This window comes from Musca domestica, unplaced genomic scaffold (assembly GCF_030504385.1).
Source record: "Musca domestica strain aabys unplaced genomic scaffold, Musca_domestica.polishedcontigs.V.1.1 69, whole genome shotgun sequence".
Taxonomy (NCBI): Eukaryota; Metazoa; Arthropoda; class Insecta; order Diptera; family Muscidae; genus Musca; species Musca domestica.
In genome coordinates, this window is record NW_026712380.1 from 251,564 (window position 1) to 277,080 (window position 25,517).

The 25,517-nt window shown below is 36.7% G+C and overlaps 2 protein-coding genes across 2 annotated transcripts; both read right to left on the reverse strand.

The window, feature by feature from the left end:
• Window positions 1–691: 691 nt before the first annotated feature.
• LOC131805998 (monocarboxylate transporter 9-like) lies at window positions 692–7,596 on the reverse strand. The gene is made up of 4 exons (XM_059129843.1): window positions 7,420–7,596; window positions 2,300–2,570; window positions 1,004–2,203; window positions 692–925 (listed from the first exon to the last, which is right to left on the reverse strand). Exons 1-4 carry the CDS (start codon window positions 7,594–7,596, stop codon window positions 786–788), a joined length of 1,788 nt encoding a protein of 595 aa, XP_058985826.1. The 3' UTR covers window positions 692–785.
• A 10,770-nt stretch (window positions 7,597–18,366) lies between these two features.
• On the reverse strand, window positions 18,367–24,187 carry LOC131805983 (monocarboxylate transporter 9-like). The gene is made up of 4 exons (XM_059129820.1): window positions 23,923–24,187; window positions 19,852–20,122; window positions 18,564–19,790; window positions 18,367–18,500 (listed from the first exon to the last, which is right to left on the reverse strand). Exons 1-4 carry the CDS (start codon window positions 24,106–24,108, stop codon window positions 18,367–18,369), a joined length of 1,818 nt encoding a protein of 605 aa, XP_058985803.1. The 5' UTR covers window positions 24,109–24,187.
• Window positions 24,188–25,517: the final 1,330 nt, after the last annotated feature.

A 25,517-nucleotide genomic window follows, 5' to 3' on the forward strand; every position in this document is an offset into this window, starting at 1 on the left:
TATTTGACAATAATATTACGATATACCAACTTAGGACCAAATGGGATACTCCCTTCGAGAGTTGTGGTGCGCACCAGCCAGCCAGACAGCCGGATGGACGGACATCCCTAGATCGACTCCAAATGTCCTGAAAGGGATTTGGTCCAAAGAGACCCACGGTCTGAAGCCGTTTTTTCGATGAGGTACGTTTTAGCCGTATCAAATGATATATACTCTCTATAGCCACATGACTGAGGGTATTAAAAGGATACCAGAACGACGTTATATATTAAAAGTGAGGTTTAGAATTTTAAGGGGAGGGATATGTTTACAATTTTCTACATCAATTTCAACCGTTTTCCAGAAAATTCTAAAAATTTCAAATATGAGGCGGTCCTCACCTTGCAAACTTCTTTTTTTTTTCAATTAAATCATAGTTAAAAAAATTAGAATCTTAAATGGAAATTTCACAGTGAAGAACTCCTTAAAAGAATACACTTTTGTTGTCTAAGCCTTAAACGGCTATAGGATTCCTAGGGTTCATTTCAGTATCCACAAAGGAGTACTTTCATTATGGCGACTTTCCTAATAAATAATTTTTATAGAAATTGCCGTGTGTGGACACGAAAATACAACACCGAAATTCAATTCTCGTCTCATATCCTTTGCGTATGTACGTTTTTCTTTAGGGATCCGTAAAACATCAGCATGTCTTCCATACGTTTTGAAAACCCTGCAAAAAAAAGAGATTTCCGATACAGCCTAAAATATAGAAAATCAAAACCTAAAATAGTTAATAAAATATTTCATGAATCACTTGTGGGTGATTTCTTCTTAAAACTCTTTCGAATAAAGGATTCAAATATCCAAAATAATAACATCAGCCCGGTGAGGGCATTAATACAATGAATGGTTACTGCATAACCAAATCTATCGGTAATTGAACCTGAAACGAAATTTGAAAAAAAAAAAAATAAAAAAAATTTAAATTAGATCAACAAATAATTTCATTCCCAAAACTTACCCAATAGAGGACCAAGCGAAAATGATACAATTGAACTGAAAATAAGCTGCAGCCCCGCAGCGGCTGGTAAACGCTTCAGTGGCACACAACTGGGTATTATCAGGGGTGAGAAAATTGTACGAAACCCTTTGCCGAAACCGATTAAAACAAATACCGCCAATACGACATGATACGAATCGGTTTGGGTGACAATAAAACGGCCAATTGAAACGGCAACAATGCCGAAAGCAAACAATACGCTATTGGAAAGTTTAACTCTCTCCAATAGCAGTGGGGCCAAAAACCGCACCCCAATATCCATGCCAGCCAAGCAGGACATGGCCACAGATATTTGCGCGTCATTGTAACCGAAACTATTTAAAATAAAGGGGGTCAAAACTGAAAAATTAACTTCGCCAAACATCATGATGGTCATGCCAACGGCCAGGTTGACAAAGGTGAAATCTTTGAGGAGATCCAAATCGAAAAAGAGAATGATTTTCTGGGCCACAGAGAGATGACGTCTACGTAAGGTCTCTTGCTCCTCTTCTTCTTGTAGAAGAGCTTTTCGTTGGGCTTCCTTCTCCTCTTCTTGTTTGTTTTTACTATTCTGCTCCAAGAGGGCTTTTTTCTCGGCACAAGTGCAGTGTAAACTTTGTGGACCATACTGCTTTTCGGACGATTTTCTTTCCTCCAACTCGTAGCCACTCTCACAACTATTTTGCTGGGACACCTGACACCTACGATTGTGAGAGGGCCTCGTCTCTTTGTTCAGTGACAATTTTGAACCAAACCAACCATCATTGGCCCGGGCTACCATGGGTGTACCAGGCACGGTTATTTCATATTCCGACTTTTCCAATTGCTCCTCCTGCTCTTCTTTTTCTCGTTTCAGACAATATTCACATTTGATTGGAATTTCATTGTCCTTTCCATGCTCCTGCTCTGCCACCGCCTCTGCTGCATCGGGTTTGGGAGAATGCCACAAAACCGGCTGCAATGTCAGAGAACACATAAAGGCATTTAACATTATGGCCGAATAGATTAGAATTGAACCCTGGGCTCCATACACGCCCAACAATAGGGTCGAAACATGAGGGAATATAACGGCACCTAAACCTGTAATGGTCCATGTAAAACCCGTTGCCCGTCGCCGTTTGTTTTTGAAGTAAGTATTTACAGCCAAGGAATTTGAGGCCGTAATAAGACCTCGACCAATACCTGAATGTTAAGAAACAAAATTTTAAATTTAATTTCAAAATTTCTAAATTATTTTCAAAATTTATGAAATTATTTTTTTTTCTGATTTCCACTCACCATAAATCGACGAAAAACACACCAAATATTCTATGAAATTTTCACAAAATGCCGTACAAAAGATCCCCGTAAACGCCAGAAGACTTCCCACCATACCCACCTGCCGGAAGGTGAATCGCCGAAACATAGCCCCATTGACAAGGCCAATAATTGCCGATAAAGCCATTTCCGCATTAATGATTGTTGTAATTTGTTGAGCATCGAATTTGGAATTTTCCATGCGTTGCCGGTAGATAAGGCCATATTGTTGTAGTGGCGGGAATATTGATAGCTAGAGAATAGATAAAAATCAAATGATTTATTGACATGGGAAAAATGAATTCAGATGCAATGCAAAGAGGGTCTATAAAAATCAAAAAAAAAAAAAAAAAATAACAAAAAACAGGTAAAAAAGCTGTAAGTTCGGCTGGGCCAAACTTTGAATACCGCCTACCATTTGGAACGAATTTGGCCTATAAAAAAAAATAAAATAAAATCCGTTAAAAATTTCTGTTAAAATCTTAAAAATATCAAATGTAGACGTCATATTAGGGTCTAAGCGACGACGTGGACCTGCATAGGCAATTTCTGTCATAAGCCATAAAAATATTTAAATGCTAAACTTGAAAAAAAATCGGTGAATAATGTAGCTAAAATCGTACTATTACTATTATATTGGGGCTACTTCAAAATGTGGAGCTGCACAGACTATTTTCTGTCATAGGCTGTAGTATCCACTACGAACTTCAAATACCAAATTTGAAACAATTCCGGTGAATAATGTCGATAAAACCCATCAAAATACCGAATATCGGGAGGTATCGTTATATGGGGGCAATATGAAGTCGTGGACCTACACAGACAATTTTCTGTCTTAGGCTGTAGTATCCATTACGAACTTCAAATGCTAAATTTCAAACAATTCCGGTGAATAATGTCGCTAAAACCATCAAAATACCGAATATCGGGAGGTATCGTTATATGGGGGCTATACCAAATCGTGGACCTACGTGGCTCATTTTCAATACCAAAAGTCCTGCAGACATAATATACATTTGAGTAAACTTTTATCAATCTACTTAATTTCGTTTAGAAGCTAGAGTGACGGACAAACGGACGGACATCGCTAAATCGACATAGAATTTTATGCTGATCAAGAATATATATTTATTTGCGGGGTCTAAAATGTATTTTTTCGAGGTGTTACAAACGGAATGACAAACTTAATATACCCTCCATACTATGGTGGAGTGTATAAAAAAATACCCTCAATTGTATGACTATATATGAGATTAATGTGGCCAAAATATGCCTCGTCGAAATGACAGTTTTATACCCTACTTTTCTTTGCTCGAAATCCGTTCCAAGACATTTGGATCGATATAGCAGTGTCCCTATGTCCGCCTGCTGGCTTGTTAGCATGATAACTCTTGAAAGAACATCGAATTTGTTCCGTACATCGTAACACTTATAATAAACTTAGGTCGAGTTCGGAGGTGGGCAATATCGGTCCAATCCTTCTGGAACCTCCGCCACAAAAAGTCCAAACTTTCATAGAAAATAATTTAATTCCTAGAACGGGCAAGAATCATCCGATTTTGTTCAAATTTTCCAAATTCTAATATTTATATCTATGTTAGATAAGGTATGGGGGACGGACAACATTGCCCCATTTTATCTAGTTCCTCTCGCACATAGGGTTAAAAGTTTGAACAAATATAAACCTTTTAAAATGTGAAATAATAGTCCTATTGCCTTTAATATTTCTTTCAGCTCTAGATCTGCTATGAAGATAGAATAGCATGGACAATTTCTTCTGATTTCTTTCTCCTCAACAACGAGTCAACACACCTCCTCACCTCCACGAAGGGTGAACCACATGGCGGTAGAGGGTATATATCATTTGATACGGCCAAAACGTGTCTCATCGAAATAACGGTTTTAGATCCTACGTCTCTTTGGACCAAATCCATTTAAGGACATTTGAAGTCGATCTAGCGATGTCAGTCCGTCTGTCTGCAGGCTGGTGCCAACGATAACTCTCGAAGATGTATCCGATTTGGTTCAAACTTGGTACATCGTAATATTATTATCAAACTTAGATTGAGTTCGGAGATGGGCAATGTCGGTCCACTTCTTCTAGTACATCTCCCACAAAAGGTTAAAATTTTCAAAAACAAAAAAAAAAAAAAAACAGTTTAAAAAGTATCAATCGGTTCTGCCGACAGACGTATACCCTCAGCCATAGTTCGATTATTTGAATATATTTTGACTTCTGTTAGGATTACTCAGACTGTTGACCCTCTATGGAATGGGTTTTGAGGGAATGGGCCAATATTCTCTATTTAGTGTCTAATAATTACGATATAAATATGGGGCAACTTGGAAGCAGGTTGGTAACTTCCTTTACTTTACATCATACATGTGATAATTTTTAGAAAATGTTAAAATTGCGTGAGGTGCCAGGTACAGTCGACCGAGCAAAAATGTTTGAGTCTTTGAAATTTGAAGAGAGTTAGATGTTTATTTTGCTTTATTTGAGCGTTTTGTATTTCAAAATCTTGAACCCTATGTGGGGGATGTACCAGAAGGAGTGGACCGATATATCCCATCTCTATAGCAAATCTTGTGGCAGTGGCAATAATGGGATATGTGAAGAATTAAGACAACCGGATTCTTATTTCGGCTTTTATAATCGTTTTGCTTATTCAAAACATTTACCCGTTGTGCGGGAGGTATCAGAAGGAATGGTCCGATCTCTGTCATAAAGATAACAGACCTCGTTTTGATGGAAATATTGAGATATATCTGAATGGAATCGGATGTTAATTTCGCGTTTTATGAGCTTCATGGGTATTCAATTTTCAGTTTTGACCCTTTGTGGGGGATGTACGAAAAATAGTGGACCGATATATTCTATTTCTCTCCAGACCTTGGGAGATCCTTTGAATTTTTATTTGAGATGGGTTCCTTAGAATTTTTATTTGAAAATTTCGATCTTTTTTTTTGGGGAGTCACCAGAAAGTTTGACAATTATGTTACGAAGTACCAAGTTTGGACCAAATCGGATAATCCCTTCGAGAGTTATTGTGCGCACCAGCGAGACTGGCAGACGGACGGAAGGACATCGCTAGATCGACTCCAAATGTCCTGAAACGGATTTGGTCCAAAGAGACCTAGGGTCTAAAACCGTTATTTCGATGAGGCACGATTTGGCCGTATCAAATGATATATACCCTCTGTAGCCATATGGCTGAGGGTATAAAAATCCAAATATGCTTAAACAAGTTAAATAGTATCACTTGGTTTTGCCGACAGAGGCATACCCCGAGATTTGCGCAATAATTATTCAAACTGGTGACCCTTTATGGGGGAGGTTCCAAAGAAGTGATTCATTTCATATATGACATAAGTCTGATATAAATATTACAACGTACTAGATTTCGGATATATCGACTACTTTCTTTACATGTTATGAGGTATGAGATAGTTTTTGGAAAATTTTGAAATATACGGTTGGTACCATATATAGCAGACAGACATATTTCACTTCATCTAAATCTGATAAAAATGTTAGTTTGTGTAAAATTGAAAGGAAATCGAACATTTATTTCGAATTCCATGCGAAAATTGATATTCAAAATGTTCAAGTTTTTTTGTGGGAAGGTACGACAATGAGTGGCCCATAGATTTCTTATTCACATCAAGAGAAATATAATTAGATATAACAAATTTAAAAAGAATCGCTGACTTGTAAGGGACGTGCCAGAAGCTGTGGGTCGACATGGTACGACAATGAGTGGCCCATAGATTTCTTATTCACATCAAGAGAAATATAATTAGATATAACAAATTTAAAAAGAATCGCTGACTTGTAAGGGACGTGCCAGAAGCTGTGGGTCGACATATCCCACAACAGATATTTTGTTAAAAAAATATTGGAATTTTTGAAATTTGAAGAGAATCGGATCATAATTTCACATTTTACAAGATTTTTAATTATTCAAAATTTTGGGGTAGGTAACAAAAGGGGTGGACCGATATCAATTATATACACATCAGATCTTGTGTTAGTAGAAATATTGGAATGTGGGAAGTTTAGAAAGAATCAGATAATTATTTCGCATTTTATGATACATATAATTATTTAAAATGTTGACCCTTTGTGGGAGAGGTACCAGAAACAGTAGGCAGATGTATCCCATCTCCATACTAGATCTTGTGTTGGTGGAAGTAAGGTTATTCAAAATTATAACCCTGTTGTGTGTGAGGTATCTGTAGGAAAGGTCCGTTCTATACGTTTTTGATGCTAGATTTGTAAATGAATTGGGATGTGCGAAATTTGAAGACAATCGGACCTTTATTTCACATGTTATAAGAGATACAATTATTCAAAATGCGTACCTTTGTGGGAGAGGAAACTGACGGAGTGGGCCGATATATATCGTCTTCACACAAGATCGCGTGTTGGTAGAAACATTGGAATGTGCAAAATTTGAAGACTTTTATTTCACATTTTTTATAAGTCGCAATTATTCAAAATTTTGAACATTTGTGGGAGGAGTTGGACGATATTGTCCATATTTACACCGGACATAGCACTGACGCAAATATTGGAATTTGCAAAGTTTGCCCAAAATCGAATAATCCTTTCTCTTTCTATGAGGTGAATTTGAAAATGTTGAGTTATGGAGGAGTTGGCAGAAGGAGGGAACCGGCCATCAAAGGTCGATAAATACGTTCGTTTAAACCGATATAATATAAAATATTTCTTTCGAAAATGCAATCATAATATTTTTTTTATAATTTTTATATTCGACTGCCTAAGAACACTTTGTGCCGCATAAAAAAGGTTAATTTTGTCCTTGATATTTTCTTTATATGTTAACGGTCAACACTTCACGTTTTTGTCTTTAATTTTATACAGATTTTTATTCTTTATTTTTGAAATCGAAGTCGGATGAGTACACAGTCAGTATCGAATGCACTAAGACCGCAAAAATTTAAAATTTCGATACTTTTGGTCGTAAGAAACACAAAATAAACACTTTTTACATTAACGCTGAGATTTGATAAAATTCACTGAATTTTCGAACTTCTTCAGACACCTTACATACTTATATTCTCTTTTCAATACTCACATTACTGAAACCAGCAGCTATGCACACAACCCAGCCCCAACCTCCGTCGGGTGCCACAAAATTTGCACCCAAATCACTTTTGTCGCGATGTTTCGATTTGGATTTGTTCGGCAGCGTTGTCGGTTTGTAGACTAGTGTATTGTTGGCATCGCTCAATTTAGATTTCTCCTCAGTCATTTTGGAGTAAAAATTATGAAATTCTGGAAAATATAAAAAATAATAATTAACAATTAATTATTATTAATAAATATAATATTAATAATATAAAAATAGTTATTTTTAAAAAAATATATATATTACTTTATTTTCTAACAAATATATGGCCTGTTGCTTTGGTACATTGTAATTGAGCGGTAAATTGTTTTGTTTTCATTTCTTTGACATTGAAAATGTGAAAAGAGAGCCGAGAGACAAAGTATTGTTACAGAGAATTTATAGAAGAAAAATTGAGCCACTGCGCAAGAACAGGAAAATATCAGAAATGAAAACATAAGAGACAATCAATGGCAAAAAAGGGAATTGTGGTGTAAATAAAATTACAAGAAATTTTAAATTAAATTATAAATATCCTTAAAGGATAAAAGTTAATAATAACCTGAAAAAAAAGATCCTCCATCCTCCAACCTAATTAAACCTAAACCTAAATTTGAATAAAAAATTTTCTCTAAAGTAAATCTCCGAACTATATGTGTGAAATGATTCATATATATTTCATAATGCTGTAATGAATTTGCTATCAATGATATCAAAGCATGTATATAAATTAGTTTGGCCTCCCAATATGAGTCAGGAAAAAATTCTTATCTTCTTCTAATGCAGTAGTGAAAAAAAAAAAAATCAGTTCAATATCAAGCGACATACTTTTCTTTTAATGGTTAAATAATTAGAAAAAAAAAAAAATAAAAAAATTTCCTTTATTCATAAAAAAGTTGAAAAAATTCTTCCGTGCTTGTTGTTGACCATACCAAGCCAAGAGAACAACTAAATGTCGAATGGCTGTTTGTTTGTACATTTCATTAAATATCAATACAAAATAGAATTAAAAAAAAAAAAAACACTTTGTGTACACAAATATACGTACAAGCATACCTTACTGGTAGTGTTGCCATTTGTGTCTTTAAAACCCACAAACTACTATTGGTTTTGACCCAAAAACTTTGTTGCAATCAATTTTTTTTATAATCTCCATCATAGTATGGAGGGTATATTAAGTTTGTCATTCCGTTTGTAACACCTCGAAATATACATTTTAGACCCCACAAAGTAAATATAATCTCGATCTTGATTGAGCATAAAATTCTATGTCGATTTGGCGATGTCCGTCCGTCTGTGGAAATCACTCTAGCTTCCGAACGAAATGAAGTAGGTTGATAAAATGTTACTCAAATGTGTATTATGTCTGCAGGACTTTTGGGCCATGTAGGTCCACGTTTTGGTATAGCCCCCATATAACGGTACCTCCCTTTTCTCGGTATTTTGGTGATTTGATCAACATTATTTATCGGAAATGTTTTAAATTTGGTATTTGAAGATCGTAATGGGTACTACAGCCTAAGACAGAAAATTGTCTGTGCAGGTCCATGTCTTCGTATAGCCCCCATATAACGGTATCTCCCAATATTCGGTATTTTGATGATTTTAGCGACATTATTCACCGGAAATGTTTTAAATTTAGTATTTGAAGTTTGTAATGGATACTACAGCTTATGACAGAAAATTGTCTGTGCAGGTCCACGTCTTCGTATGGCCCCCATATAACGACGGTACCTCCCAATATTCGGTATTTTCATGATTTTAGCCAAAATATTCACCGGAAATGTTTCAAATTGGGTATTTGTAGTTCGTAGTGATACTACAGCCAATGACAGAAAATTGTCTGTGCAGGTCGGTATTTGCAGGTTTCGGTATTTTGATGATGTTTGATGGCCAATGAAATCGTCGCACGCTGCCCGAATGTTGCTCTGCGGTATTTTGGCCCATTCCTGGCGAAGTGCTTACTTGAGGTGATCGACACTTTGGTATTTTTTAGTGCCAACCAATAGTCCGACGAAGATTGGTATCCGGAGATTTTGGTGGCCATTGTGGGCTGGAAATGAAGCGAGGAACCTCATTTTGTAACCATTCTTGTGTATCGCGTGCTGAGTGCAATGGCGCTGAGTCCTGTTGAAATATCTGAGGTCTGCTGCCAAAATGTTTGCGAGCCCAAGGCTTTAATACACCCTCCAGAATATTTTCGTGATATTATTCGGCATTTATGTATTAACAGCTGTTGGACGAGTGGCTTATAATGATAGCAGTCTGAATTTGGTTGCAGTTTTTTCATCTCACCCTGTACGTCTATTGTATTGCCAGGTAATAAAACGCAGTCACCAAAAAGCTTTTTTGCCATTTCATATTTTTCAACAGCGTTCCACATTAAATAAATACATACATTTAACATTTATAACAAAGCGACCAATTCAAAACAATTTTCTCAAATATCGTCATTGAAAAACAAGTATAAAGCGGCAACCCTGGTCAGCCTGTGAATCATCCATTGATTCCTTTAATATGGTGGGCTGCACATCATTGTTGGGGACCACTGGTGGTCAAAAAAGTAGCAGAAGTGTTTTATTTTAGTTGTTATTGTTGTTGTGACGCAAAAAAAATCTGATGTAATATTTCATAATTATTTCGATATAATTTTTTAATTTTAACTTATTTTGTTTTTGTATTTGCATGGGTGTACGTGCGTGTGCCTAATACTTTCAATACAAAGTTTTGAAATTGAAGATGAATGATATTTGTTTTCATTTGTGCTTTTTTATCATGTAATGATAATAAAATTAGTGTCGGCGATAGGCCAACACTCAGCTTGCTTGGCGACTGGTAATTTTTTCATACACCTTAAAAACAATACGGGGTGCCATCTGTGTACCTTACGTCACACTGTGGTACAGGGTATTATGTTTTCGAGCATTTGTTTGTAACATGCAGAAGGAAACGAAATATACCCATAGTTCCCTTTGATGAGTTTCTTCCAATCGCATTCTGAGTCGATTTTTGCATGACCGCCCATGCGTTCATGTATTGTTGTCACATTTATTGTCTGGTTGAGATGAAATTTTTCGAAAAAAATTTGTTAGAAAGTTTGGAATTAAAATTTGTCGCACAAACTTGGAATGTTTGAGACACAATCTCATGTTCTCAAAAGATATAACATTTTAACAGAAAACGCCAAATATTGGTTTCCGTTTTAGCACGAACAACATGAAGCGATTCTATAGATTTGAGATGCTACAAAGTTCCTAACCACGATTTTTATCCGAAATTTCTATTATTTACTATGTTAGATAAGTAAGGAGGTAACTTCCCTGGAAAAGTTTTTTTTTCTTGGGGGAATAATCCGTGTTCCAGTTATTTGACCTGAGAGTCAGGGTCCTAGATCCGGGATAGACTCGCATCGACTATGGCTATAGTTTGGAAACTTTAAGAAAATGTATCTCCGACAAGTGGTAATATCGATATATGGACCCGGACAAACAGATATGAAACCTTAGCCAATGTTCGATTATTTAAATATATTTTGACTTGCGATAAAATTATTCAAATTGTTGACCCTCTATGGAGTAGGTTCCGAAGGAATGGACCAATATCTACCATTTCGTATTGGACCTAAATAAATATAATATAAATATTGCGACGTGCCAGATTTGGACTATATTGACACACTTCCTCCACTTTACCGAAGTATTCCATATTCATACATCATTTAATACAGGTACAGAACCATATATGGGGCAAGTAGCAAAATAAATGGTCCGATCTCTACCATCTTCACCACAAATCTTGTGTTGATAGCAAAATTTAGAATTTAGTCTGAATGGAATCGGATGTTGATTTCGCGTTTTATGAGCCTCATGGATATTCAAAATTTTGACCCTTTGTGGGGAGGTACCAGAAGGAGTGTGCCGATATATCCCATCTTCACAACAGATCTTGGGTTAGCAAAAATGTTAGTATGTGTGAAATATAAAGAGAACCTGATGCTTATTTCGGATTTTATAAAACGTTTTGGTTATTCAAAACTTTTATCCTTTGGGGGGAAGCAATGGTCCGACCTCTACCATCTTTACAACATATCTTGTGTTGATGTAAATATTGAGATACGCCAAGTCTGAATGGAATCGGAATTTAACTTCGTGTTTTATGAGCTTCATTAATATTCAAAATTTTAGCCCTCTGTGGGGCAGGTACCAGAAGGAGTGAACCGATAGATTCCATTTTCACACCAGATCTTCTGTTAGTAGAAATAATGGTATGTGTTAAATACGAAGAGAACCGGATACTTATTTCGGATTTTATGATCGTTTTGGTTATTCGAAATGTTGACTCTTTGTGGGGTGCTATCAGAAGAAATGGTACGATCTCTACCATCTTTATAACATATCTTGTGTTGATGTAAATATTGAGATATGCCAAGTCTGAATGGAATCGGATGTTAAATTCGCTTTTTTATAAGCTTTATTGATATTCAAAATTTTGACCCTTTATGGGGGAGGTACCAGAAGGAGTGCATCGATATATTCCATCTTCACACCAGACCTTGGATTAATAAAAATATTGTGATGTGTGTAATTTGAAGACAATCGGACTTTACATCACATTTTATAAGAGTCATATATTATTCAAAATTTCGATCCTTTGTGATGGAGGTACTTGATGGAGTGGACCGATATTGTCAATTTTCTCACCCGATCTAGTACTAATGCAAATATTAGGATATGCAAAGTTGGAGCAAAATCAGATTATTTTTTCCCTTTCTGTGTAGCAAACTTTTTTCTTTGAAAATGTTGACATTTTGTGGAGGAGGCACCTGAAAGAGTGGACCGATATATTCCATCTTCATTCCAGACCTTGGGTTAATAAAAATATTGTGATGTGTGTAATTTGAAGACAATCGGACATTTAGATCACATTTTATAAAAATTATAATTATTTAAAATTTGGACCCATTGTGAGGGAAGCACTTGATGGAGTAGACCGAAATTGTCAATATTCGCACCTGACCTAGCACTGATGTAAAAATTAAGATTTGCAAATTTGAAACACAATCGGAGTATCCTTTCAGTTCAGTAAATAATTTTTTTTTTTTTTTTCACATTTTGACCTTCTGTTGGGGGAGTTACCAGAAGGAGTGGATCGATATTACCCATCTCCGAACTCGATCTAAGTTTAACAATAATATTACGATGTACCAAGTTGGGGTCAAGTCGGATACTCCTTTCGAGAGTTATTGTGCTCACCAGCCAAACTGATAGACAGACGGACGGACGGACATCGCTAGATCGACTCTAAATGTCCTAAAACGGATTTTGTCCAAAAAGACCTAGGGTCTAAAACCGTTATTTCGATGAGGCATGCTTTGGCCTTATCAAAAGATATATACCTTCTCTAGCCATATGACTGAGGGTATAAAAACAAGATGACCGGTTGTGGTGTTTTATAAAAAATGGGTTTAAGAAATCGACAATTTAGATAAAACTGTTATAAAAATTCCATTCTGTGACAACTTGTTGGGTAGGCTTTCAAATGATACATAAATTGTCTATATCGGTTTCGTAGATCCGTTTCTAGCCCGGTTGTTGAGTCCGGACTTTCGTGTAAATTATCCGGGTTCGATTCGTAAAAAAAAATAAAATGCCGAGAGTTTTTATTAATTTAGAGTTATTTCCAAATAGGGTATATAAACTTCGTATCGAATTTCCGAATATGTTTTTTGGTTCAAAACGCATTCCCACCAAGCAATTGTTATCATTCCATCATGGAATTATGGCTTTATCATTAAGGAAATTCCCTGATATTTACTATCGATAACAATGGTCATTAACCTTGATTTATTTGTCTAATTGTTGTTGTTGTGCTCTTTATATTTAAATACATTATTATTTTGAAACTTGATAGTATCTGATCGTACCAGTAGCAGGTGGTATCTTAGTTGATAAAAATAGGAAAAAATTAGAAGTTGATTTCGACTTAAATTATCATGATGGTATTACAGATGATATAACCTTCAAACATTACATTTGGATAGCGGAACATTTAGTAAGGAAAACACAAGGGTAAAACGAGGACCTACACTACCTCACGTAACAAATATACGTCTATATTGTGATTTGTCATTGATATAATCATTATGTGGATTACGAATGGAACAAATATATGAGAGCTATGTATTAATCTGAATCGATTTTTACTTTTTTTTGACATTGGGAGTAACAATATGGGAGTTGTATAACCCGAATAACCCTTTAAAACGATATGTAAAAAACTATTTTCTGGATTACCAATAATGGGTTATATTCGTAAAAAAAATTCAAGCAATCGAACTTATTTTCCTCATTACAAGTAACGTTGGTACAAAATCGAAAATTGCGAGTTTTAGGATCGGCAACCAAGGAAAACAGTAATACCTACTGTTTTGACGCACAATTTTTAATCAGAGCTCAAAGCGAGATCCACTTTCTACTAGATTTAAGTGGAAATATTAAAAAGCGAGTATATATAAATAAGATTACCAACGCATTGCTCGTTCTCTCGTGGGAGTAAAATTCTCTCGTAATCGAGCAAATGATACTCTTGTCGACTGCTCGTTCTCTCGTGGGAGTAAAATTCTCTCGAAATCGAGCAAATGCTACTCTTGTCGACTCTTTAGTTATTTTTTTATCATTTTTATCATTGTTTTATTTATTAGTACAGGGTGAGATGAAAAAAAAACTGCAACCAACTTCAGACTGCTATAATTTCTAAGCCACTCGTCCGACAGCTGTTAAAATTATTCCAGTGACAGCTCATTAAGCATTTTGGTGAAAATTTTCCAGAAAGAAAGTTATTCGTGATTTAATTCAAGCGTGATAGTGTGATTTCTTTATATTTGGCTGGAAAACCACCAGTGGCTATCGTTAGAGCACTCCAGCATTTAAATGTGAATAAATCGTTTATGTCTCGTACCATCGCTCGTTACCGTGATACTGGTAGCGTAGCCCGACATCTAGGAAGTGGACGGAAATTGTTCGAAAAGTAAAGAAACGACTTGATCGAAATCCGCGTCACAGTAACCGAAGTATAGATCGTGAGCTGAACATATTGCAATATTCCATTCGGCAAATATTGAAAAATGAGCTCGGGGTAAAGGCATTGTAATTCCATAAAGTGGAAGAACTTACACCACAACAGAAATAAAGTAGACTCAACATAGCTAAAGAGTTGCTTCGCTTGGCCGAAATTGGCGAATTGCTGAATTTGGCTTTCTCCCATGAGAATACATTCGTTGTCTAGCAGTTTATAAACAAACAAAATGATCGTGTTTACTTGCCAAAGAGGTCAGCTGAAAATGTGCACCTTCGGTTGGCCACCAGATCTCAAGCGCCGGCCATGGTGATGGTGTGGGCTGCCATAACAGTCGATGGTCGCTCTCCGCTCGTGTTAATCGACCGAATATTATCGTGGAAATATTCTGGAGGGCGTGTTTAAGCCTTAGGCACGCAAACATTTTGGCCGCAAACCTTGGATATTCCTACATGATTCAGTACGCGCCACCCAAGAATGGTTACAAAATGAGGTTCCTCGCTTCATTTCCAGCGCAAAATGGCCGCCAAAATCTCCGGATACCAATCCGTTAGACTATTGTCTGAAAAGCAAGGTTGGCACTAAAAAATACCGAAGTGTCGAACACATTAAGCAAGTGCTTCGCCAGAATTGGGCAAAAATACCACAGAGCTACATTCGGGCAGTGTGTGAAATTTAATTCTATTTCCGAAATTTTTTGCTCTCATTCAATAAAATTAAAAAAAAATTAAAAATTATGGCGTTTGACTTTGTTGCAGTTTTTTTATCTCACCCTGTAAATGTCATTAATATATTTAAAAGCCGCTATAAAAAAATGCAATTATGTATTGCTGTGTTTAAGGATCGCCACTTTCATTAAAATTCAATCCAGTTTTATTCAGTTGATTTTCGATAGAAAAGTTTTGAAATAAAATTAATTTATTTTTCTAAATCAGTAGTAGGATTGATTCTCTAACTCATTTTTTGAGTTACGGACAAAAATCGGTAACTTTTAAAGCCAAAATTTTGATATAAAAAATAAGATGGGGTTGAAACGACTGGTATCTATCGGTAGGTCTTAGCGACTACTTAGATTTCGTCGCTAACTTACCGATAAATTTTGCTAATTACCGAAATTATAAGCATTTTAATTTTACCGACTTTTGTCGGTAACTCAAAAAATGAGTTAGAGAATTCCACTGCAGTTGATGTGAAATGTAATCTTTCATTTTTGAAACTCATGAACTGAACTTTGTTGCTATATTCCAATACTATAATTAAATTGTTTTGATATTAAAATTAATATTTGTTTTTTTTCTTCTTTTTTCAGCATGGTAAGTTATCAAATGTATTTTTCATTCATATTTTGTTTTCAGCCTTAAAGTATGCAAGAATAGTTCACGTGAATGAATATCAATTTTTTTAAAATATCTAATTAATCCAAAACAGTTGAAGAATATTAATATGGTCAGCAAAATGCGGGGCGTGAGAGATTTGCTTTCCAGTTACCCAGCTCAAATATGAGAAAACATGATTTCAGTCAAAAAGAATGAAGATTTCTTGTAGATGAAATTTTCACCCCAAAATGATTTGAAAAATTCTTCGTGAAAAAATTATAAGGTACATATCTCACAGCCAATAAATGGGAATTGCCACGTCCCTATTCACTTTTTCGTGATCCTTGTTTAGAAAATCAGTATACTTTAGAATATCACACTTGAAATTTTGGATTAAAACAGAAAATATTTTTGGATTTGGAAAAATTTCCATTTTTGCACAATCTATCCCTAGTGATCATAACTTCTGAAGTATCTAATATATTTAAGTCAAATGTTTTTTTTTGAACAGGTTAAATAGTATCACTCGGTTTTGCCGACAGATGTATACCCTCAGCCAATGTTCGATTATTGAACTATATTTTGACATCTTTTATTTTTTTTCAAATTGTTGACCCTCTATGGAGTAGGTTCCGAAGAAATGGGCCAATGTTGTCCATTTCGGAACGATATGAATATTATTTGGCTTTATCGACTATGACTAGGTTCGGGCTATATCGACTACTTCCTTCAGTTTTTATGAGACATGTGATAATTTTTAGAAAAGGTTAAAATGTGCGTGGGGTACCAGATATAGTCGACATTTTATAACCTTCACTATAGTATGGAGGCTTGTCATTTATATACATTTTAGACCCTACAAATTCTATGTCGATTAAGCAATGTCCGTCCGTCTGTTCGCCTATGTGCCTGAATAAATCACCTTAGCGTCTGAACGAATCGAAGTAGGTTGATAAAATTTTACTCAGATGTGCGTTTGGTCTGAAAATGAGGTGTGAGATACAACAAACTGCAACAAAGTCAAACGCCTTAATTTTTACATTTTTTTTTAAATTTTATTGAATGAAAGCAAGAGATGTCGGAAATAGCATCAACTTTTTGTATAAGTTTAGAAGTGTTCGAATTGGTCACCTTTGACACGAATTATGGCCTTCAAACGGCTAATGAAACCGTCACACACTGCCCGAATGTTGCTCTGCGGTATTTTGGCCCATTCCGAAACGAAGCGCTTGCTTGAGGTGATCGACATTTTGGTATTTTTTAGTGCCAACCTTACTTTCCAAAATACTCCAGACACAATAGTCCAATGGATTGGTATCCGGAGATTTTGGTGTCCATTGTTCGCTGGAAATGAAGCGAGGAACCTCAATTTGTAACCATTCTTGGGTGTAGCGTGCGTGCGCGTGGAATGTCCAAGGTTTGCGTGTCCAAGGCAATACACCCTCCAGAATATTTTCGCTATAATATTCGGAATTTATTCTGATGCCACGGTCGATTAATACGAGCGGAGAGCGACCATCTGCTGTTATGGCGGCCCACACCATCACCATGGCTGTCGCTTGAGTTCTGGTGGCCAACCGAAGGTGCACATTTTCAGCTGACCTCTTTGGCAAGTAAACACCATCATTTTGTTTTTTTATAAACTGCTGGACAGCGAATGTTTTCTCATCGGAGAGAACGAAATTCGGCAGTTCACCACTTTCGGCCAAGCGAAGCAACTCTTTAGCTCTTTTGAGTCTATTTTCTTTCTGTTGCGGGTAAGTTCTTGCACTTTTGGAATTTCAATGGCTTTACGCCGAGCTCATTTTTCAATATTTGCCGAATGGAATATTGCGATATGTTCAGCTCACGAGCAATTTTTCGGCCACTGCGACGCGGGCTTCTATCAAGTCGCTTCTTTACTTTTCGAACCATTTCTACTGATGTTGCTGTTTTCTTCCGTCCGCTTCTTTGACGTCGGGCTACGCTACCAGTTCCAGGGTAACGAGAGATGGTTCGAGACACAAACGATTTAATTCGCATTTAAATGCTAGAGTGCTCTAACGATAGCAATAGTCTTACTGATTGGTATACGGAGGAATCTCATTTTGTAAACATTCTTGGTAGGGCGCCCTGTGTGCAATGGTTCTGAGTTCTGTTGGGATGACCAAGGTCTGCGGCCAAAATGTTTGCGCGCCCAAGGCTTTAATACACCCTCCAGAATATCTTCGCGATAATATAAACAATATAATGAGCTGTCACTGGAATAATTTTAAGAGCTGTCGGACGAGTGACTTAGAAATGACAGCAGTCTGAAGTTGTTTGCAGATTTTTCATGCCACCCTGTATATACTATTTGGGGTCTCCAACGAATATTGCGAGGTGTTGCAAATGGAATGGCAAATTAAATGTACCCTCCATTGTATGGTGGAGGGTAAAAACAGAAAGAAATGGGATTTCTCGATTAAAATGAAATTTCTAATAATTATCCATTCCGGAGGGAACCTCGTGCCTTGGTTAAAAAAACTCAGATTTTTTTTATTTATTATCTATTTATTTTCATATTCGGTCTTCTACTCCTAATCAAATACTCTAGTAACCAAAATAATAGCATCAAACAGGTCAGGGCATTCATGCAATGAATAGTCACTGCATAGCCAAACTTATCGGTAATGGATCCTGAAAAATAGGAAAATATCAAATAAATCTTTAAAAAAATCCAAACAATCCGATCGAACTTACCCAACAAAGGACCCAATGTAAATGAGGTAATCGATGTGATAATCAGCTGCAATCCCGATGCGGCTGGCAAACGATTCAATGGCACATAACTGGGAACGATGAGCGGTGCAAAGAGCATTCGAAATCCTTTGCCAAAACCAATTACCACGAATAGCATCAAGACGACTTCAAAGGAATTGGTGAGCGTAACCAATAAACGGCCAATCATGACAATTAAAATGCCGATGGCAAAGAGAACACTGTTCGATAGTTTCACCTTTTCCAAGGCGAAAGGTCCAAAGAATCGTACAATTATATCCATGCCACTCAGCAGTGACATGGCCAGTGATATTTGCCGATCATTGTAACCGAAACTATTCAAAATGAACGGCGTGAGAACGGAGAAATTTATTTCGCCAAACATCATAATGGCCATGCCGACTGCCAAATTGACAAAGGTGAAGTCTCGCAGCAGATCCAAATCGAAAAATAGCACAATCTTCTGGCATAAGGAAAGTCGTTCTCTTTCAGCATCTTCTTTTTCATTTTCCTGCTCCTTCGACTTTGGATGTGGTTGCTTTGCCTCCTCTGCCTTTTTAGTGTTCTCAAAGTTTTTCTCCAGCAACAATTTCTCCTCGGCACAGGTACAGCTGGTAAGGAATTCCCTATCAGCTTTGGAATAAATACTTGCCTTACTGCCAGTTTTGGGAAAGCATTTCTCTCGACTATCTTCCATGCCATAGCCTCCTCCACTTTCACTTATTTGTCGGGTGCGATAGTAGCGCGCCTCTTTATTTAAAGACAATTTGGAGCCAAACCAACCATCATTGGAACGGGCTATGAGAGGGGTGCCACAGGGTTCGGTTATCTCATATTCTCCCATATCCAATTCCATGTCTTTTTCTCTCTCCTTGTTTTGGCAAAATTTACATTTGAAGTTGATATTCTCCTTGTCAGAGGTGTTGGTATCTTCTACCGTCTCTTCTTCAGCCGTCTTTGTGGTTGAATGCCATAAAACCGGCTGTAGCGTTAGCGAACACATAAATGCATTCAGCATCAAGGCTGCAAATATCAGAATCGAACCCTGAGCCCCATAATGCGACAGCAGTAGGATGGCAATTTGAGGAAAGACAACGGACCCCAAACCTGTGATGGTCAGGGCAAATCCCGTGGCTCTTCTTCGTCGATTTTTGAAATATGTATTGACAGCCAATGAGTTGGCAGATTTACTTAGACCCAGACCAAAACCTAATAAAGGAAATAGATTTATTGCTTTAATATTTCAGTTAAAGGATTTAAATCTACTCACCATAAATCGCCGAGAAACACACAAAATACTCGAGGAAATTCTCACAGAATGCCGAGAAAAAGATCCCCGCGAATGCCATTAAAGTTCCCAGCATGGCCACCTGTCGAAAGGAAAATCTCCGGAACATGGCTCCATTTATGAGACCCACTAGCGAAGATATGGCAAATTCTGAATTAATTATTGTCGTGATTTCTTTGACATCAAAACCGAAGTTCTCCAATCGTTGGCGATAAATAAGGCCATACTGCTGATGTGGCGGGAATAGCGATAACTGGTAAAAAATAATTGAATTAAAATAATAAATAATCTTTTATATAAAAATGAGTTGCATTGTGTTTGTCATTGATGTTCTCTGGAATACGCGAACCGATCTTGTTTTCGCAAACTGGATATGGAGGGTGACATCAATATTAAGGTTTATATGCATAATTGATGGATTGATCGGTTGTTTTATGAGTTACAGCTATTTTAGTAAACAAACTTTGCGACATGTATTTAGAAAATATATCAGTAATTGACTAACTGATTCGTCAACGCCCAGGCAAAACGGCTGAAGCCAGAATCTTGAAATTTCATGTGAGTCAATGTTGGTGTGTAGGGCGGAGATGAGTACAAAAATTGAGCAAAACCATGGATCTGAAATTTGAAATGATGGCCTCTGATGGGGTGTAGAATAGATGTACTGAAGCTTTATTGGAAACTGTAAGTGTACTAAAAGTACCACATTTGGTACCATTTGGTATTTGGTACTAAAATACTTACATTTGGTATCAGAATTTAGTTTGGAAAATAGTTTTGATATAAGGAGGTGGTCTTGGAAATGAGTACTTAAGAATACCAATCGTGACAAATTCTAGTAAATTTGGTACAAAGTGGTACTAAATGTCGTATAAAGTATAGAAATATAATTGTATTAAGATAACTGTGAGAGTAAAGTTTATTGGGTTCGAAATGTACCAAATGGTGCTAAATTTTGGATAAAGAGTAGGAAAAGAAGAAGATTTGTGAATTTTAGATTTATGTTCGTCGTGCTGTAACCTGTACGAAAAGTACTAACTGGTACTAAAGTCCATGCAGAGCTGGAATTAGGTGTTTTGGCGTACAGGTAGAATTTAGACTATACGGCGTAATTGTGTACTATATTTTGTATAGAGTATAAGTAACAAGTAAAAGAGCTGTTAGTTCGGCCGGTCCGAACTTTGAATACCCTCCACCATTTGGAACGAATTTGGCACTTCTCAAAAACAATAAAATCCGTTAAAAATTCTGTTAAAATCATAAAAAAATACCGAATGTAGCCGTTATATTAGGGTCTATACGACGGCGTGGACCTGCATAGGCAACTTTTGTCATAAGCCATTACAATATTCAAATGCGAAACTTGAATAAAATAATCAAATAATAATCAAAGTGCCGAATATCGGGAGGTACCGTTATATGGGGGCTATGCGAAGACGTGAACCTGCACATACAATTTTCTGTCATATATATACTCCACACTAAGGGTGGAGGGTATAATAAGGGGGAAGTATGGATTTTGATATAAGAGCCCAGTGTAGAAGAGCTAAGGATTTAGGCAATGTTTTTGGATATCTGTACCTATTAGAGTCTAGTGGTATAGCTGGAATTCTGAAATTCGATAAGATAATTACTGTGTATGCTAATAAAAATATTGAGACCTGCGAAATGCAAAGAAAATCGAACATTTATTTTCAATTTTATGCGAATTATTGGAAATGAAAATTTTATGTTTTTTTTTTGGGGGGGGGGGAGGATGTTGTGAGGGAAATATTAAGATTTACCAGGTTTGAATGGAATCGCTGACTTGTTTCGCAAGTTATGAAAGATTTAGGTATTAAAAATTGTGTTGGTTTAAAAAGGAGGTACCACATGTGGTAGGCCGTTATCTATCATCTTCACATCATATCTTGTGTTAGTAGAAATTTTAAGAAGGTCGAATGCTTACTTCTCATTTTGTAAGACATATAATTATTCAAAATTTTGACCAGTTGTGGGGGAGGTACCAGAAGGTATGGTCCGATACATTCCACCTTGACACCAGATCTTGTGTTGATGGAAATATTGAATTTTGCCAAGTTTGAATGGAATCGGATGTTAATTTCGCGTTTTATGAGCACCGTTGATATTGAAAAGGTTGACTCTTTGTGGGGGAGGTACCAGAAGGAGAGAACCTATACATTCCATCTTCATACCAGACCTTGGGAGCCTATACATTCCATCTTCACAGTAGATTTTGTGCTAGTACAAATAATGGTGTGTGTGAAATATAAAGAGAACCGGGTGCTTATTTCGGAGTTTATTATCGTTTTGGTTATTCCAAATTTTGACCCTTTGTGGGGAGATACCAGAAGGAATTTTCTGATCTCTGATTGAAATATTGAGATGTGCCAAGTCTGAATGGAATCGTAATTTCGCGTTTTATGAGCTTAATGGATATTTAAAATTTTGACCCTTTTGTGGTGGAGGTAACAGAAGGAGTGAACCGACCATATTCACAGCAGATCTTGTGTCAGTAAAAATAATGGAATGTGTGAGATATGAAGAGCGTGGGATGCTTATTTCTGATGTTATGATCGTTTTGGTTATTCCAAATTTTGACCCTTTGTGGGGGAGATACCAGAAGAAATGGTCTGATATCTTGTATCTTTTTATCATACCTTGTGTTGATGGAAATATTGAAATATACCTTGTCTGAATGGTATCGGATGTTAATTTCGCGTTTTATGAGCTTCATGGTTATTCAAAATGTTGACCCTTTTGTGGTGGAGATACAAGAAGGAGTGGATATATTCGATATATTCCATCTTCACAACAGATCTCGTGTCAGTAGAAATAATGGGGTGTGTGAAATATAAAGAGAATCAGATGCTCATTTCGCGTTTTATGACTTTCATGGATATTGAAAATTTTGACCCTTTGTAGGGGAGGTACCAGAAGGAATGGTCCGATCTTTACACTCTTTATAACTGATCTTGTGCTGATAGCAATATTGAGATGTACCAAGTCTGAATGGACCGATATATTTCATCTTAACACCAGGCCTTCGGTTAATAAAAATATTGGGATGTGTGTAATTTGGATACAATCGGACTCTTACATCACATTTTATAAGAGTTGTAAATATTTAAAATTTTTACCGTTTGTGGGGGAGGTACTCGTTGGAGTGGACCGATATTGTTCATTTGTGCACCTGATCTAGCACTGATGCAAATAGTAGGATTCACAAAGTGGGAGAAAAATCGGATTATCCTTTCTCTTTCTGGACAGTAAATTATTTTCTTTGGAAAATTTGACATTTTGTGTGGGGGATTCCAGAATGAGTGGACCGATATTGCCCATCTCCGACCTTGATCTAAGTTTGAAAATAATTTTACGATGTTGCAAGTTTGGAACAAATCGGGTACTTCCTTCGAGAGTTATCGTGCGCACCAGCCAGACAGGCAGACGTACGAAACGGATTTGGTCAAAACAGACCTAGGGTCTAAAACCGTTATTTCAATAAGGCACGTTTTGGCCGTATAAAATGATATTTGCCCTCTGTAGCCATATGGCAGAGGGTATAAAAAATATTTCACTTAACCGGAAATCTGATATGAATATGTAATTTATCGAAATTTATGTTTTCGCATAAAATTGGATATAAATGTTCGTCAAAATTTAACAGAACAATTTGTATTGTGTCTAGGATGGTTGGTATTGAAAATGAGATCTATCGGTCCACGTTTTGGTATAGTCCCCATATAACGGTACCTCCCGATATTCGATATTTTGATTATTTTTGCAACATTTTTTCACGGATTTGTCTAAAATAATGGGTTCTTGCTCCGGTGGCGAAACATTGTATGTATAGGTCCACGACCCCTTATAACGGTACCTCCCGATATTCGGTATTTTGATGATTTTTGGCACATTTTCCCATGAAAAATTGGTATTTGTGGGTCATAATGGGTTCTAATGTTTCCTATACCATAAGGTGGAGGGTATTAAAAGTTCGGCCCGGCCGAACTTAATGTTTTTTGCTTGTTTTTATATTAACATATTTATACTTACATTACTTAGGCCCGTACCGATGCAGACAACCCAACCCCAACCACCATCGGGCGCCACAAAATTTGGTCCTAAATCACTTTTATCTCGATGTTTTGATTTTTTCTGTTTTGTTGTCTGTTTGTAGATAACTGATGTGTTGTTGTTATTATTGTTGGTTACATTCAATTTAGATTTATCTTCGGACATTTTTATTGGACATTGGCATTGGGTTATTCTGTAAAACAGAGAACAATGGCACTTTCATTAAATTGAACACTTGAGTGTAACGTAAAGAGCTTCGTAGATAACTGTTATGCCATAGAAGGCAATAATTTTATTAAAATTTTCAAATTTTTAATGGGTGGGATCGGTTAATATTATATTTATTGTCTAAATGAACGACGAAAGACAAAGATTTGTGGCTTGTTTCCAGCCGCCTGCCATAAAGATATTATCTTTTGGATTTATTGTTTTTTATGTTTAGCTGATAACACGAGAACGGGAAAAAGTTTCCCGTCTCTGCAAAGTTAACATACTTGAGAATTAGAATTTGGTTTTTATTAATACTATACAGGGTGAGATAAAAAAAACGTAAAATAGTCAAACGCCATAATTTAAATTTTTTTTTAAATTTTTTTAATGAAATCAAAAAATGTCGGAAATAGCATCAAATTTTAGAATAAGTGTAGATTTGTTCGAATTGGTCACTTTTGGCACGAACTACGGCCTTCAAATGGCCAATGCAACCGTCACGTCACACGCTGCCCGAATGTTACTCTTCGGTATTTTGGCCCATTCCCGGCGCAGCGCTTGTTTGGGTTGATCGACACTTTGGTATTTTTAGTGCCAACCTTGCTTTCCAAAATACTCCAGACACAATAGTCCAACGGATTGGTATCCGGAGATTTTGGTGGCCATTGTGCGTTTGATATGAAGGGAGGAACCTCATTTTGTAACCATTCTTGTGTGGCGCGTGCTGAGTGCGATGGTGCTGAGTCCTGTTGGGATGTCCAAGGTCTGCGGCCAAAAGGTTTGCGTGCCCAAGGCTTTTATGCATCCTCCAAAATATTTTCGAGATAATATTCGGCATTTATTCTGATGCAAAGGTCGATTAAAACGAGCGGAGAGCGATCATCGGCTGTTATGACGGCCTACACCATCTGGTGGCCAACCGATAGTGCACAATTGTCAGCTGACCTCTTTGGCATGTAAACACGATCATTTTGTTTGTTTACAAACTGCCGGACAAGGAAAGTTTTCTCATCGGAGAAAACCAAATTCGGCAGTTCACCACTTTCGGCCAAGCGAAGCAACTCTTTAGCTCTTTTGAGTCTATTTTCTTTCTGTTGCGGGTAAGTTCTTGCACTTTTGGAATTTCAATGGCTTTACGCCGAGCTCATTTTTCAATATTTGCCGAATGGAATATTGCGATATGTTCAGCTCACGAGCAATTTTTCGGCCACTGCGACGCGGGCTTCTATCAAGTCGCTTCTTTACTTTTCGAACCATTTCTACTGATGTTGCTGTTTTCTTCCGTCCGCTTCTTTGACGTCGGGCTACGCTACCAGTTCCAGGGTAACGAGAGATGGTTCGAGACACAAACGATTTAATTCGCA

What these genes read in the sequence shown, in the direction of transcription:
- LOC131805998 (XM_059129843.1), bottom strand. Translation starts at nt 7,596, where the DNA reads ATGACTGAGGAGAAATCTAAATTGAGCGATGCCAACAATACACTAGTC. An exon ending in TAGCTGCTGGTTTCAGTAAT is followed by an intron (nt 2,571 to 7,419) that starts GTGAGTATTGAA and finishes TCTATTCTCTAG; the next exon opens with CTATCAATATTCCCGCCACT. An exon ending in TTCGCTTGGTCCTCTATTGG is followed by an intron (nt 926 to 1,003) that starts GTAAGTTTTGGG and finishes ATTTCGTTTCAG; the next exon opens with GTTCAATTACCGATAGATTT.
- LOC131805983 (XM_059129820.1), bottom strand. Translation starts at nt 24,108, where the DNA reads ATGTCCGAAGATAAATCTAAATTGAATGTAACCAACAATAATAACAAC. An exon ending in TCGGTACGGGCCTAAGTAAT is followed by an intron (nt 20,123 to 23,922) that starts GTAAGTATAAAT and finishes ATTTTTTACCAG; the next exon opens with TTATCGCTATTCCCGCCACA. An exon ending in TACATTGGGTCCTTTGTTGG is followed by an intron (nt 18,501 to 18,563) that starts GTAAGTTCGATC and finishes CCTATTTTTCAG; the next exon opens with GATCCATTACCGATAAGTTT.